The sequence below is a fragment of the Triturus cristatus genome, chromosome 5_1 (assembly GCF_964204655.1).
Source record: "Triturus cristatus chromosome 5_1, aTriCri1.1, whole genome shotgun sequence".
In the NCBI taxonomy this organism is placed as follows: domain Eukaryota; kingdom Metazoa; phylum Chordata; class Amphibia; order Caudata; family Salamandridae; genus Triturus; species Triturus cristatus.
This window is the reverse complement of record NC_140587.1, coordinates 563,233,411-563,246,660: the sequence shown is the minus strand read 5'-3', so window position 1 is coordinate 563,246,660 and position 13,250 is coordinate 563,233,411. Positions and strand designations below refer to the sequence as shown.

The 13,250-nt window shown below is 44.4% G+C and overlaps 1 protein-coding gene across 1 annotated transcript in view; it reads right to left on the bottom strand.

The window, feature by feature from the left end:
* Window positions 1-3,723: 3,723 nt before the first annotated feature.
* Window positions 3,724-13,250, bottom strand: part of TRAM1 (translocation associated membrane protein 1) — a 201,876-nt gene continuing 192,349 nt past the window's right edge. Inside the window, exon 11 of the mRNA XM_085605459.1 lies at window positions 3,724-5,878. Within this exon, the coding sequence (XP_085461585.1) occupies window positions 5,805-5,878 (74 nt within the window). The 3' untranslated portion in view covers window positions 3,724-5,804. The remainder of the gene's footprint in view (window positions 5,879-13,250) is intronic.

Here is a 13,250-nt window from a genome sequence, read left to right as displayed (position 1 = left end):
ATTTCCAGCAGTCCGGCACAGATCCAGCCATCAAAGACTGGTTGCAAATCATCCTCAGCCATGGAAAGGTATTACGCCCATACAGTTTCCATATTTTGTGAGGGAAAGGGTCTAGAGGAGAACCAGAGGACACACTTTCTACCAGACTGTCAAAAGCCACCTGGGAAAGTGTTTGAAAGCTGTCAAGGGCCGCGGTCAGTGGTAGATCTCCATCGGCCAAGCTGGCTGTTTCCTCAGAACCATCCTGAGTGTTGTCCTGTAGTGTATTAACGATGTTAGCAATTTTCTCCTGGAAGAAGGAGGCAATTTCATTACACAGAGCTTGCGAGGGGGCTACTCTGTTGTTCATGCAGTCCGGGGTTGAGAGGTCCCGGACAATCCTAAAAAGGGCTTTAGTCCCATTTGAAGCCTGGGTAATAGAGCTGGCATAGAAATCTGCCTTGGACCTCAAGATAAGAGCTTTGTATTGTTGTTGGATCAGTCTCAGATCTTTTTTGTCGTCCTCGGCATAGTTTCTTCTCCATTTCCTCTCTGCTTGCCTTCGGGAAAGTCTGAGTTGATGCAGCTCCTCATTATACCAGGGCGCTGATCTTTTCCTCACCTTCTTTAGTATCTTTATAGGGATAATATGATCTAAGATCTTAGTTATATGCCCGGTGAATGATCTGTAGTTTTCATCCACAGACTTGGCGGAAGAGAAGTAGCTGACATCCAGAGATGTAGTTAGGGAGTCAACTTTGGCCAGTTTGGCCCATTCTCTATCCTTCCTATAGGAACGCTGCTGGCTGGACTTATTCTTCCGACAAGGCATCACCATGCTCAAGTGTAGAAGAGAATGGTCCGTCCAGTTCAAGGGCGTTATATTTAATATCCTAGTTGTAGCTGGGTTAGCAAATACCAAGTCCAGGATATGTCCCTTCTGGTGTGTTGGACTAGCCACCAATTGATGGAGATTCAGGTTGGAGCAGGTGTGCAGGAGGTTCCTCAGTTGGCCACAAAGACCTCCATCCTCTCTGAGGTTAAAGTCGCCTAGTACAATCATGTTGGAGTGCGCACATTTTAGATTGATAATAGTATCAGCGAGGAGGTGGAATTGTGTGGTCACACCCGGGGGCCTATAGCATAGCATCCTCGTGAGTAAATTCCCGCTAGGAGACTAATGAGAAACCCATTATTTCTATCCCCCCTACCTCATCCATCTGACAAGGTGTAAAGTCTAAAGTATCTTTAAAAATCATACCCACTCCTCCTCCTCTACCCGTGCTTCGAGGTTTGTGGAAGATTTTGTATCCGCTAGGGCAGGCACCGCTCAAACCTACAGTGGACTCAGCAGTGGCCCATGTTTCCGTTATAAAGAGTGCGTCTAACTCCAGGTCTTCCAGGCGGCCTAACTCCAGGTCTTCCAGGAGGCCTAAGCCCTCCGAGGAGTGATTATCAAGCGAACGGCTATTTATCAGTCCACAAGTGAGGATATCACCCGATGAATTATGGCCCTCAGGTAGGTTCAGCTGCAGTAGTTGCTCTCTGCTATATATCAAACACCCTAGATGGTCTTTTGAACGGGCAGCATTTCTGGTGCTGGGAGCGTCCGGGGCGCGGATGGGCGCAGACGGGCTTGCCTCTGGCGCGCAATCGGCACGCCCGGGCTGCGTGCTTGCATTTACCGACTTAAGTAGGTCGGTGTAGATGTTCCCCAACAGCTAGAACGCCTCCCAAGATGGCGACTGACAATGGCAGGAGACCAGGTTGCCACACCCAAGATGGCGCTGCTAGTGAAAGCGAGTGATCGTCACGCTAAACCAGCGTGTGAATATTGATTTTATAGTGCAGGTAAATGGAACTGGTTTCTCCTTCCTGCCTCCTCCTTCTATTGAAGATTGTTTACAGCCCCTCCCACTTGCTTTGGCATTCCTATGTAGCAGAGCCCTCTCCTCCCAGAATTGCTCTTTCACCCCAGGGGATACTTATCACCTTATCAAAGCAGCCTGGATAATCCACTTAACTCTGACCAATCAGGACAGATCATTGGAAGGCTGAATTTTGGCTTACATACAAAAAAAGTCTTATACCTTCTTGTCTGTACATTTTAGGATATATTCAACAATAGTATATTGTTGGATATATCACTACCAAATCTAATAAGTCCTTGAATTATATATTTTTCTGAATCTCCTGGCAGGAATTATTGATGAATAACGTCTTGCTGTGTTAACCTATGCGGCTGGGGATCTGCAATTGGGAAAATGAACTGGGCAATTTATCCAACACCAGGGCTTATGAAACATCTTTTATAAAGGACCCTGCCTATATCTACAGGACCCCCCCCCCCCCCTCGGAACACCTAGGGGAGACTTTAAGGGTTCTGAATAGGTCACAATATTGCAGATCCTCACTCCATAGTGCTCTTAGCACAAAAGAGGATTTTTGGGAGGCAATTTACTACAATGTGGGAAGTGAATTGTGCAATTTTATTAAAACCCAAGTCCTATACAACATATTTTATATGGGTCCACCTTATAAATACCAGACCACCACCACTGGGACACCTAGGGGAGACCCTGGGGGTACTTAATATGCCAAAACATTGTAGTTTATTTTTAAGTGCCCCAAAGACCAAAGTTGAGTTTGGGCACAATGTGCATGTTAAAAGCAGTCCTGCAACACAGGGCTGCTTTTAAAATGACTTCAGCAGTGCCCACATGCAAGCGCAGCAAGGGCTGCTGGCCTCTAAACTGCCATGCTCTATTGTATACTAGTGACTTAAAGGTAGTTTTGATCCCCCCTTCCTGATTAGGTACTGGGCTCCTATAGGGGAGGTCATGCCAATCCTAGGGGTACCCTAACCCATAGTGTACCCTAGTGTCTGTAGGCGTTTTCACTGTATTTTAAGTGTGTTCTGACCATAGCACTGGTACTGGGCCTGCCTAGAAGAGCCCAGGGCACTCTCAGATTCAGACAACTAGCATCTAGGGGTCTTAAATTGGGCAAAAAGGAGGCAGGGGGGGAACACTGCAAACCAGTCCCGATTCTCAACTGTCAGGTACACACGGTAGGATTAAAACAGATAGTTGTACTGTAAATAATGGGCGTAGTTGAGTGACAATGGCTACACACACCCAAACTGTCTAGTGCCAACATTTTTTGGCCCCTTGTAAGGCTATCTCCCTAGAGCAACCTAGTCTAGCAGAAGGGTCCTGGGCCTTCGTCAGGGTGTAGAACAAAGAGCCCTATAGTCCATCCTGCATGCTTCAGTCATGCATCAAGGTAAAATTAAGTCTTACCTTAGCCTGTTCTTGAAATTGTGCCCTGTAATCTCCAGGGTCCTACAACATCAGTAACTATGGGGGGGGGGGGGGGGGGGCACACCTGTAATCACACATTCGTCAAGGCAATACTCCAACCTCATCACCTGTTTTTCTGAGGTTTTCTCCTTTTTGAGACGGTGTGCCAGCTTCCAAAACTAACTGGATATTTGGCACAAACAATTTATTAAAACATCGAGGACAGATCCTACGAACAAGGAAGCAGGAGTACAAGAATAAAAATGGGTAGCCAATGCTATTTTATATGAGAGTGTGATGAGGATTAGTAGTGGTAGATTAATAGTGCAGTGTGGGGAGAATGGTGCAATGGTACGACTGACAAATAACCTGTGATGTTGTCTACTGAATCACTAATATTAGAAAAACAATAACCCCACCTCAAAGAGAGAATAACGTGGCACACAAGTAAAAAAAGTTTTATTTTGGCTTGATATCCTCTCATGTTCTGTTCTATGTATCTACAGTTGTCAATCACGTTTCACATACCATGTTTGAGTTTTTGTAAATCTGGAGGTCAAACTTGTTAGAGGAAATCTTTTTTGCAATAACATTTCAATTACAGAACATTAAGTGTTAAGGTGTGAGCATTGGTGGCAGACATTTTTTGGGGGGGGGACTGAAGAGAGTAAAATGAAAGGTTTTGTTTTCAAAAAAGGGACACAAAAATTAACGCAGAAGTAACGAATACATTAAACTCCTAACATAATCTACGAATAACAAAATGTTTAATGTTCAAGCACATTTACAAACTGGTCCCAAAAGTTTAAAAGAAATGCAATCTATGTAAAATACTTACTGCTTTTCAAAGGGTAACATTTTTCATAATTACAGCATAGTATATCAACATTTATTTTTAAAAAAGCTTTTCAAGCTTTTATTAGTAAAGATATAAATATATATTATTTTTATCCAAAAATATATATATGCTGTATATAGAGAATCCTATTTCATGTTTCACAATTAAAGATGGACATAAAGCGGTAGTTTCATTGAAGAAGATACAACAAGAATCACAATTATTTTCCCAAAGGCTAATTTTCTTCATGTTCAGTACTGCTGATTTAAATGTGTCCTAACAATGCCATCGTCAAGACATAATGCATGTGGGCAAAGCAGGTCTTCCAACATGTTTCTATGACATTAACAGCAATATGGGCAACAGTTCTGCTCTGAAGAATCTTTGGTGATGCCCAGAATATTTTAACAGATAAGCCACAACTAATATATCCAGTGAGGAAATGATTTTTGTACCAGTACACTTGAAAGGCGTGGGCTCACGTTTTCCAAACCAAATAGCAAGAAATATTCTTGGGTACCAATCATGGTGGACTAGTAGCAGAGTACAGCGTTTAGAGTCTGAACTAACAAGATGACTTTCAAAAAATAAGTGATGATGGATCATTGTGAAATCCAATCAGTACACCCTGAACATCTCCAAACGTGCTCTAGAGCAAATGTCTACTTGCCACCCAAAAGATGTGAATCACATTGCATACTAGACAGCATCAATTGGGTGCCTTAGCAAATCCTTTACAACCCATTCCAAAGCTGCTGTACCTCTCCAAAATGCACATTATCTAGGAACATCCTATGCAGCAAGATGTTGCAGTTATGAAGTTTTATATATATATATTTTTTAGCGTTTTTACAAACTGAAAACAGTATCTGTATGAGCCATTTGTGCTCACTAACTCATTGATTTGCTTAATCAGACTATTTTGTACAGGAGCCACAGTTTATTCTCGGTATTCGAGTTTTCTTACATTTAAGGCATGCATCAAGAAGTAATTTGCTTCTTTACAGGCAACTTGTAATTTCGTACAAGGACACCCTGTTCTTTTTTTGGCAGCAACATCCTGCCAGAATTTAAACTGGTCTGATTTTGTGTGTGTGGTTCAGACAAATATTAGCACTAACAAGCAAATATTCAACAACAGAATAAGCAAAACAAGTATTTAGTGGTCAAATACTTTCAATAGCTATGCTCTAACCTCTACACAAAGCTACACCCCTAAATCTAAAACTGATATTTAAGATGAAAGGTTTGATATTTTCTAGTTTGTCTGAACAATGTACAATGCTTACGGTTTCATGAGGACATCTCGCCCGGACAGCTTGTTTATGGCAGTTATCTGTGCTAAGGACGTTTCTAGACAAACGGTGTGACTCTAAAACAAAGACGGTATAGATGGTTTAAAAGGGTTGTCCGATGAAGATTTTTCTACACTGAAATTACGAACCAACTAACCAGTACTCTGGCTATAAAATGTTTAGTAAGTTTCCATGACCATTTCGTCTTAGAGAGATGCAGCACCTCATTGCCATACAGATCCAAGAGCTGAAATTATACAACTGACCAGACTCGAAAAGAGTGAATTGTACTTCGGTTGTAAAAGTAAAAATGAAGGACGGGACCTTTTATTTGATACAGCAAAAAGCAAATCTCTTTGGAAACATGGGTTTAGGTGTATGTCGTTTATTTTAGGAGGATTTCTCTTTCTTGCTGCGAGGCGAGTCGGCTCCATTGGAGGTCACTGCTCCATTTACACCATTTTCTGAAATCAATAAAAACAGACAATCAGTTGGATTACCCTCACCTCCTTTCACTTGCCCATACTCCCCCCATCTATTTAAGTTGAAGTGGAGGACGCTCCTTCTCCCACATTGCAGAAAAGACCTTGAACAGCCTCCCCGCGCACCTCCCGACCATCACCTCACTTCTGGGATTCCAAATGGCCCTCAACACCTGGCTGTTCGAATAAACCTCTGGGGCCTGCAAACGCCTGGATACTCTATTGGGTGAGTAGCCATGCTTTACAACTCTGATTGATTGAAGGAGTCACACAATCAGTGCAACAGGCCCCAGTATTAAGTTCCACACGAGCTACATTATCTGGATATAGTGTGCAGCATATCAGTAAAGAAAACATTGCAGAGCAGACATAAAAGTTGGATATATTAGTATTTTTTACCCACAAGGGCAGAAAATCTCACAGCTCAGTATAGGGTTTCTACCAGCATGCCATTTGACACTGAATAGCACAGAACCTAGTTTCAGATTATCAATTGAATTTGCCCAAAAACAAGGTGCAGGGCTTACTCAATGTTTTTAATATTATGAAATGCAAGCAACAAACGTGACTAAATGCTCCACCCTGGTGCACAGAGAAAAGCATTAAACAGCAACAAGTTTATTCTCGTTAAACCGCCCTCTATATTTAAAAAAAAAAAAGTTGGCAAATGGTGGCCAACACATACTACCCTGCTATTCTGAATTAACAATTTAGTTTTAAAACTTTTTTTTATAGCACCTTCAACATATGACCTTTAATACACAAATATAGTGCTTTTGCCGGCCTGCTTCTTTGGACCAAAGATATTTTACAGGAGTAACCTACAAATTATTTAACTGTAAGTAGGAATTTTCTCAGCAACGGAGTCACTATGGAAAGAGCAAAGCAAAGTGATAAACCTCAAAGAATTAAAGACAACACAAACAAACTTTTAAATGTCCCTCTCCCGTCCCCCACAAGCGCACTCAGTTTCATTTTAAATATAGCTTTCTCCCAGCAGCTTTTATATAGTGCTAACATTACCCTTCAGGGTGTCAGAGCACTGTACATGTCACATTCAGGTTTTACATATAGGAGAAAACGCAAGAGGGACAAAGCAAGAAACAAAACCTCAGATAAATACCTAAAAAAAAAAATATTTGGGAAAATCCATGATCCACGGAGTCGACATGAAAAAGATGAGGCTGAATGATTAAAGATGACGAGCGAAGGAATCCATTCATCAGAATCATTTTTACTTCCTTTTTAGGTTGGGCCTGGGCAGCGCCTGTGCTGCTCTGCGAAGCATGCTGTATTGAGGTTAGGCATAGAAGCTCTGCCCATTTCACACCCATCTTTTCAATTGGCTCCTGTTACTGTACCTGGGAAATTGTTGCTTTTTATTTGTAAATAGGCTTATAGTCTCTCCTTGGGACCGCCTTGTCTGCATTTGTAACCTCCCATAACATTGGACTTATTACTTGTGTCTTTACACAATCTGCTTTATAAGTCGGTGAGAACTATTTTCTTTAATGATATTCCCTATTCCACCCACAGCATTGCAGCACGCGGCATGCTTTTTGTAGAGCATTTACTTAAATTACAGCACGATCCGCTTTAACTATAGCGGCCACACTTAGTGTACGGCACAGTCCACTTTTACTTTAGCTGGTGCACGTATTTAATTATTTATTTTACAGCGCTGCTGCTTTCAAACTAGCGGCTGTTCTGATTTACTTATTTAACAGCGCACCATATGCGCTTTCACTTTATTTGATGCGACATACCCTCACTGCCTTACAGGACTTGGCTATTGTTTTTACAAAGTACCTTTGGGATACAGGTCGCATGGAGTAGCTTCGGAAATCTTTGACCACTTTTTTTCTTCTTTAGTGCAAAAGGTCTCATTAATTCCCCCCCCCCTCCCCCCCCCCCCCCGAGTGTATGCTAATATCCTAGAGATGCAAAAGGCTTTGTTCATGCCAAGATGGTGAGTGCCTTTTGGGTTTTGCTTCGTGGGCGGTGTTTGATTCTTTACGCGCATGAGGGAGGGCGCATTGAAGACTCGAGGGACTGCAAGTCACCGCTGCCGACATGCAGCACAACGAAGTGAGTTGTGATCTATATGAGATATCCTGTATAAACACAGGGCAGGGGTAACAGCAATAATGCTGTAATTTTATCAAGTGAAATTATCTGTTTTGGTACTAGACAATAACGAAGTGCAGCTGGAGCCTGGTGGGGAAGGAAGGGGGAACAGCCAGGGAACTTTTCCAGTGTGTCAGGTAGACCGATAAGGCAGATAGACTGGTAGGATATTTCTCAGATTCACCTTGTTTAATTTAGAGTACTCTCAAACTGGTTGTAATATCGTTCTAACATTCTTACCTCAGGCTATACTGACCATTAACTGCCCTGTACCTTTATAGTCTCTTACTGTTAACAAATAATCTATTACATTTCAGAGAAGCTGTATCGCCACGTTACTAAATTGGGAACAATTCCATTTTGTTTTTGGATTCTGTTTTTACCCTTTTGTACATTTCACTTCGTTTAATTTTTGGTTGCGTTCTGTCACCTGTTAGATGCACTTTTCTCATTACAACCCCAGGATTTCAAAGGATAAGAAGAAATTGAAAAAACGGATTTGCGGAACGTGTGCTTTCTGGAAATAAATAATGGTCCAGGATGCACTTTGTCTCACTCACTACACATCTCCAAAGGACTAGAATGCAAAGCGCAAACCACAACTTAACCACTGTTCCTGAATTGGAGATTTGGGAATACTTGTCTCGGAATGGACCATGCTTCACTCGGCAGGCATGTGCACTGGGCTGCAAACGAGATGAGGAGCCTAGACAGCAGTAACTAGGCGAATGCCACAAACACAGGGCTTGAAGCATCTACCAGGAGCTAGGAATGCTGCAGTCTCATGCTAAGGTTTCTTCTCGTGGGCCTGAATTAGGAAAGGACATTTGCTCAGTTTTGGCCAAGAATTGACAGTGTCTAGCCAGTTGCCTTATTATCTGGTTGTTTTCATCAGAATATTCCATTGCTATAAAGGACCTTTTTGAAGTAAAGTCTGGAATCTTCTGGAGTACTTTGAAGTTTGCAGCTGGTGTACATCTCTTCCTTTTTGGAGACAGCGCCCTCAGCTTGCCTTGCAGAGGGTATGTGCTAATGGATTTTCCCATTTGTTTGGACCCTGTTGTTGGTACGTTTAGTGTTTAAATGATGTAATGTGAATAATTTACGTTGAAGCATGCACATACAAGCATTGCCCCTCCTCCCTGTAGTAGGTGGGCTGTGTCTGGGGAAGAACAAATGTTACTTACCTGTAAACTGTGGTTCTCCAGTATTGGTGTCTTTCATAGATTCACATGCTTGAATATTCCCTGTCGAAGTGGGAGTCCCACGGTACATAAAAAAAGCATTAAGCCTCATGAATAAAATACATATGTAAATAAACATTATATATTTTAAAATAACATACAAAGTCAAAAGTACCATAGGATAACTGACACATAGGAATGCATTGAAAAAGAAATCACTTTACTGACAATGTCGTTTTTATAGTCCAAACTCCAGCCAATCAGGCGCAAACACCCTCTAGAACCTTCTCCTCAGAAGCTCAGGCCCTCAGATTTTCGGAGCACAAGAGTGACAAAAGAGTCTTATGAGGAGAAGAGAGCCTCTGAGGGGAGGAAGGGTGGGTCGCATGTGAATCTATGAAAGACACCAATACTGGAGAACCACAGTTTACAGGTAAGTAACATTTGTTCTTCTCCAGTATTAGGGTGTCTTTCATAGATTCACATGCTTGAATAGAATAGTGAGCAGTACTCTGCAGCCTGAAGAGGCAGTATCAAAGTTGCATGAAATACAATGACATAGCATCACAGAATCACAAAACTGATAACCCAAGGAGGAGGGAAGTAACAGAGGCTCACCTTATTTGAAAAGATTACGAAGAACTGCTTGGCCCAATGCGGTATCGGCTTCGTTGATCGCCTCCAGGCAGTAGTGCCTCGTGAAAGTGTGCCTGCTGGACCACGTAGCTGCCCAGCAGATTTGATGAATTGGCACACCAGCAAATAAGGCAGTAGAGGAGGACATTGCCCTTGTAGAATGCACCCTCACTCCGGAAGGAAGAGGCTTGCCAGCCTTGGCAGAATGATATCGCTGAAGAAATCCAAAGTGCAATTGTTGGCTTGGTAACAGAATGTCCCTTACAGGCAATGAACAGTTGGTCAGATTGGCGAAAGGGAGCCGTTCTGCTAATATAAAATTTGAGGCATCTGTTCCGCTGCAGATTGCGGATGAGGAAAAAAGGTTTTTAAAATCACAGGCTCATTAAGATGAAAGTCGAACGGCACCTTCGGCATGAAAGCTGGGTTAGTTCAAAGGATAAGAGTCCGATTTAAATTGGAGGAAAGGAGGCTGGATTGTTAAGGCGTGAATGTCACTCACTCGACGTGAGGAAGTCAGAGCAAGCAGGAGGGCAACCTTCCAGGTCAAGAATTTAAAATCTGCTGAGTGGATTGGCTCAAAGGGCGCCTTCATAAGTTGCGCCAATACGATGTTAAGACGCCATGTGGGCGGGGGACGCCGAATGGGTGGAAACATCCGGAACAATCCCTTAAAGAACTGTTGAATCACTCTGGACGAAGAGCCGTCCTGGCGAAAACTAGAAATTGCTGGCGAAAACGAGAAATTGCTGCCAAAAAGACTTTTAGAGTGTAATGAGAGTCTGGACTGTGCCAACTGCAAAAAGAAAGGCAGAAGTTGTGCCGGAGAGGCGTGCACTGGGTGGATGTTAGCAGAACACCACCAATGGCAGAAGCGTTTCCACTTTAGTTTGTAGGTCTTCACCGTGGAAGGCGCCCGCGCCCTGGCAAGAACCTCTCTGCAGGTAGGCGAAATATTTAAGTGAGCAAATTCAAGGTGCTCAGGATCCAGGCCGACAATTTGAGTGAACTGGGGTTCGGATGGCAGATCCGACCGTTGTTCATCGTGAGAAGGTCCGGCCGGGGGCAAAGGAGGATGGGCTCGCATTGTGAGAGGAGCAGTAACTCCGAGAACCATGCCTGCCGAGGCCACCGGGGAGCAATCAGGAGAATGTGGCATGGTTGTCTCCGCATTTTCTACAACACTCAAGGTACCAGCGGGATTGGCGGAAAAGCGTAGACAAATATCTTGCACCAGTCCATCGAAAGGGCATTCCCGCACGACCCGCTGTGGGGAAGCCAACTTGCGTAAGACTAGCATTTGCTATTCTGTGGAGTTGCAAAGACATCCAAGCCCGGGTGACCCCAGAGGCTGAAGACGAAGTCCAGAGTCGGCTGATGCAACTCCCACTCGTGGGTCGATGACGCGGACCTGCTGAGAGAATCCGCCAGAATGTTGGAAATACCTGGTAGGTGGACTGCTGTTAGAGTGATCTGATGGGAGTATGGCCCAATCCCAGATCTACTGAGCTAGCTGGGAAAGCAGCAGAGATTTGGTACCGGCCTGCTTGTTTAGATAGTGCATGCTCGTGGTGTTGTCCGTTTGAATGAGCACTGATTCCCCTTGAAGCAGAAGTCGGAACGATATGAGAGCAAGGAAGATTGCCATCAGTTCTAGCCTGTGGATGTGCCAAGAACGTTGGGACAGATTCCACTTGCCTTTGATGGTGACCGCCCCACCCTTCCAGGGAGGCATCCGTGGTAAGGACGAGCTCTGGAGCCTTTGCCAAGAAGGAAGTGCTGGCTGCGATGTTTCATCCACCAGCGCAGAGCTTGTTCCATGCGAGCGGTGACGAAGATCCGGTTTGCTGAATGACCCAGACACCTGACGCCACTGCTTGTCCAGTTCTTCCTGAATTGGACGACCCTTCAGTCTGCAATGTGGGATCAAAGAAATGCAGGAAGACGCCATCCCCAGAAAGGACTTCAAGATGCGGACTGAAACGGACCGTTTTGATCTGATGTGAGCTGCGAGCTGCAGGATCCGCTTCTGCCGGTCGTCGGAAACAAAAGCCATGGAGGTATTCAGAGTAGCGCCTAGGAAAGTTCTGTGAAGAGCTGGCGTGAACTGAGATTTTTGTGTGTTGACTGTTCCAGTCTCTGGGACTGTCAGAGTCCGACCAAACTGAGTGTCTAAGGATGCCTGATGGTAAGACTGAGACTTGATTAGACAATCGTCCAAATATGGGAAGATTTGAATGCCTCGCAATCGTAGATAGGCCACCACCGGGGCGAGGACCTTTGTAAAGACCGGGGGGCGGAGCGGAGCCCAAAGGGCGGGACTCTGAATTGAAAGTCTCTCTGGCCTACATGGAAGCGCAGGTATTTTCTGTGGCGTGGTAGAATCGGCACATGGAAATAGGCATCCTGAAGATCGATTGTAGACATGAAGTCGTCTTGAGAGAGGAGCTGAAGAATTTCCCTCAGTGCAAGCATGCAGAAAGTCTGATCCTTTAGAAACTTGTTCAGAGCCCTCAAGTCGGGGATAGGGCGCCACTCTCCAGACTTCTTTAGCACGAGGAAAAAACGGGAATAGAAACCCAGCCCCCTCTGAGTCTTTGGAACCACTTCGATGGCCCCTTCTTTGAGCATTAGTTTGGTTTGTTGGAAAAGCTCCTTGAGATGAGCGGGAGGAGGACCGGTTTTGGGGGGTGGGGGGATGGGGAATTCCAGAGCATGGCCTTTTAAAACAATGTCCAATACCCAACGGTCTGAAGTTATTAGCGGCCAATTTGAAAAGAATTTCAAGATTCGTCCTCCAACTCTGATAGGGGGGGCCTTGAGAGGAGGGGGGTGTAAGCAAAGAAAGTCATTGTTTCTTGGAAGAGGTTCCCCGATAATTAGACTTTCCCCTGTAGGACTTATTAGTATGTTGTCGATAAGACTGTGGAATCTGGGAGGAAAAACGCTGATTTCCTTGATTGTATGGGCGGTATTGTGTTGATCCGCCACGAAAGGAGGAGTTGGGGCTGCGTCCGCGAGCACCCCGAAAAGGCCATCTTTTAAACTGCAGCATGCCAAGGGAACGAGCTGTTTCCGTGTCCTTTTTTATGGTTTGGAGCGCCTCATCCACGTGCTGGCCAAACAGCGACTCCCCATCAAAGGGCATGTCAAGGATTTTCGCCTGGACTACCTGGCGAAAAGAAGTAGAGCGAAGCCAACCCTGCCTCCTTAGAACAGCTGCCCCAGCTAGCTGGCGAAAACCAGTTGAGGCAATATCCACAGAATAATCGATCTCCGAAGATGCTCTTTCTCCCTCCTGAAGATTCTTTAGAGCGTCCGCTCTAGAGGGCTCTGGGATGAGGTTGATGAAAGCAGCCATATCGGACCACATTTGGCAGTCGTAGCGACCCAAGATGGCTAGGGAA